Below are 3,495 nucleotides of genomic sequence, written 5' to 3' on the forward strand. Positions count from 1 at the left end.
AGACAGACAGACAGACAGACAGACAGACAGGATTTCTGCCCTGCAGTTCAAGCTGGCCTTGAACTCACTCTGTAGCCCAGGCAGGCTGGTCTCTATTCCCAACAATCATCCTACCTCTACCTCAGAGTGGTGGTATTACAGGCTGGGGGGATTACAGGGGTGCACCACCACATCAGCTCGTACAGCTGTTTTTAACTTTTGATCTTGTTTCAGTTACTTCTGTAACTGAAGAGAGAAGAGCTGTCAGATATATTCTCATTGGTGGAAATCCAGGAGTAATTATTGGGCATGGTGGTGTCTATCTGTAATCCCAGCACTCTGGAAGAGGCAGGAGACATGAGGCATGAGGGTTTGAGGCCAGCCTGGGGTAGGAGTTCAGAGCCACCCAGGATTACATGGTGAGCTCCTGTCTCAAAACAAAACCTGCTGTGTGTGGTGGTGCACATCTGGAAGGGGATCACTGAGTTCAAGGCCAGCCTGGGCTACACAGTGAGACCCTGTCTCAAAAAAACAACAAAACAAAACCTTACTATAAGTGGCCTCAACAAGTGTGGAACACAGTCTCACATTTTCAAAGAGCCACACATTGTTAAGAACTGCATGGTCTTGCCTCATTTTGAAAGAATAGACATAGGAAATATTTATTTACTTGAAATTTTTCAGCGGCCCTTGCTTGACTTGCTTTTTTTTTTTTTTTGTGGAACCAGGGATTGAACTCAGGTCCTTGTACTTGCCAGGGAAGCGCTTAATCAATCCATTGAGCCATCTCCCCGGCCCCTGACTTGCTTTTGAGAGGACTTTGCCTCCGATGATAACTGTTTTCTTTATTGGTATGTCCTATTGCTGTGAAAATGACAGTTTTAAATTTCTATTCTCAAAAATTTTTGTTTGTTTCAAAGGCTTTTATTGAAGCATGCCAATATTTGATGTGTAGACTAATAATACATGTCTTTTTATTTTCAGGTATCTCTTGTGGTCGCATTCATGTATCAGTTTTAGGAAGGCTTGGGACCTTTGAAACTCAGATTCTGCGCAGAGCTCCCTTTAGAACTTTTTCAGAAACACCAGCATATTTCGCTTCAAAAGATGGGACAAGTAAAGATGGCTCTGGAGATGGAAATAAGGTAGTTATCTTTATTGGCACCTGTACTCATATTTGAATGTAATTTCTTCTTCTTCTTTTCAGTGCTGAGGATTTACCCAGGACCTTGTGCATGAGGCAGATACTGCGCCACTGAGCTATGGCCCCAACCCTGATAAAGTCTGTCCTTGAAACAATTACCTATAATAATAGTTCTGTGTATATTGTGTTGGCTTATATGTTTTCTGTAGGAAACACGAGAGGTATAAGGTAATCTGGAGAATTTAATTTTGTTTCAGTTTGAGCTATAAAATGATTTTATAAGCATTGCATTTAGTAAGCAGTAATTAAAAATTTTGGCAGGGCATGGCGATGCACATCTGTAATCCCAGCACTCTAGACTAAGGCAGGAAGATTGGTGAGTTATAGGCCAGCCTAGATTACATAGTGAGACCTTGTCTCAAAACCTGCCTCCTCATTTTGTTTTAGCACCCAAAGTAATGATTAGTATCATTAATCTATGTAGACACAATTGAATAAACATAATTTCCTGTTTTCATGCAGTTCTTGCAACTCATGATAGTGTAGGTCTCACTTGATCCTTTATCTAAGTCTTGGATATCTAGATGTCTGGTATTACTTCAGGTGGGCTACTCTGTAGTGAACACGTAGATGATTTATGATTGTGTTAGGCCAGTGCATTGCCAGATTTTTCTCAGTATATGAATTTAACTACTTGAGTTGATAACTATATGCAAGGCACTATCATATTCATACTTAATAGTAACTCAGAAGTAAGTGATATCATTCCCACTTTGTTTTGTTTTTTGAGACAGGGTCTCGCTATAGTTCAGACTGGCCTCAAACTCATGTGGATCCTACTGCCTCAGTCTCCTGAGTGCTGGCATTATGGGCGTGTGCCACCATGCCAGAGAATTTTTTTTTTCCATTTTAAAGGTTAAAAACTGTCTGTTAGGAGACTGGGTGTGGTGGTGTGTGCCTGTAATCCCAGCACGTGGGAGGCTGAAAACAGGAGAATCACTAGGAGTCCAGTCTACGTAGTGAGACCCTGTAGAACCTGTAGACTCTGTCCTAAATATAGGAAAAAAAAAAAAAAAAAAAAAAAAAAGAATGTTGCAGGGAATAAAAGGAGGGAAAGCCAGATTTGTTTCTTGAACCCTCCCCTACTTTTTTGTTTACTTATTACCTCCAGTAATATTACCTATTATTTGGTATACTGCTAGAAAACTTCATTTCTTCTTCTTTTTAAAAATGTAATCTAGTACAGGGTCTCCAGCATCTCACTGCACAGATTGGACTTGTCGTGATCCTCCTGTTTTCAGCCTCCCAAGTGCTGGGATTACAGGCGCACTCCAGCAGCTTCAGTTGCTGTCTCAGCACACGCTGGGGGCCGGGCTCTCACTGCATGCTGGGGATTGAACCCTGCTCCCTGCGCCTGCCTGAGCAGGTGCTTTAGTCTACTGAGCTATGTTGCTGACCCTAAAACTTCATTTCTCGGCAACTTATTTTGATGTTTATGCAAGCCTCTGAGTAACCCTATAGTATTAAAATCTACACAATTCTGTTTAACTTCTGGCCATTCAACATTTTTGAGCAGACTACCAGCTTGGAAATGATGCCCAGCAGTATGCAATATGTCTCTTTTGCCATTGACTGTGATTTCTTTTGAGGTTTTTTTCAAATTTATATGAGTCAAAATCAGAGCAGCAGATGGGCTCCATGGACCACATTTGGCCATAGCCATGTGTGTTTTCCTGTTGCAATGGCAAAGTGCTCTGGACTTGTGGGCACGGGGCCTGCAAAGCTGAGGATACTTACTGTCCTGGTCCTTTATAGAGAAAGGTTGCCCATGCCTGACCTAACCCGTAGGTTAAATCAGCCATTAACACGTATCCCATTTGAGAATATTAATGTCAAATATGACAAAATGTTAAAATGTATAAAAGCAGGCCAGTGGTTATGTAATATTTATTGAATTATTTCTTTTTTCTGTTAAGATAGAAATTTTTCATCAAAATGTGTTTTAATGAATAGTACATAACTTTGTTTCCCTTTAGTATTTTGTCATTGTGGTAAAATACACGTAATACATATTGACTGACCGTTTTGAAGTGTATAATGTGGCACAGCAGGCACATTCGCAGTGTGATACAGCCATCACCATCCATGTCTGTAGTTCTTTCACATGTAAAACTGAATGTGTGTGCCTACAACTGGCAGTACAATGACTTTTCATTCCTTCCAGCTTGCAGCAAGTGCCATTCCACTCTGCCTGTATAGTTTTCGACTACTAAGTACCTCATAGAAGTGGAATAGCACATAATTTTTAAGCGAACAGTTGACATTTGTTTTGTTACAGCTAGTATGTGTGTGTGTGTGTGTGTGTGTGTGTG

At 40.8% G+C, this 3,495-nt stretch overlaps 1 protein-coding gene across 1 annotated transcript in view; it reads left to right on the top strand.

Moving 5' to 3' along the window:
- Clpx (caseinolytic mitochondrial matrix peptidase chaperone subunit) overlaps positions 1 to 3,495 on the top strand; it is a 49,145-nt gene that overhangs the window by 10,582 nt on the left and 35,068 nt on the right. Inside the window, exon 2 of the mRNA XM_004628815.2 lies at positions 964 to 1,124. Coding sequence (XP_004628872.1) covers positions 964 to 1,124 — 161 coding nt within the window. The remainder of the gene's footprint in view (positions 1 to 963; positions 1,125 to 3,495) is intronic.

Source organism: Octodon degus, unplaced genomic scaffold (genome assembly GCF_000260255.1).
Source record: "Octodon degus isolate 3935 unplaced genomic scaffold, OctDeg1.0 scaffold00026, whole genome shotgun sequence".
NCBI lineage: Eukaryota > Metazoa > Chordata > Mammalia > Rodentia > Octodontidae > Octodon > Octodon degus.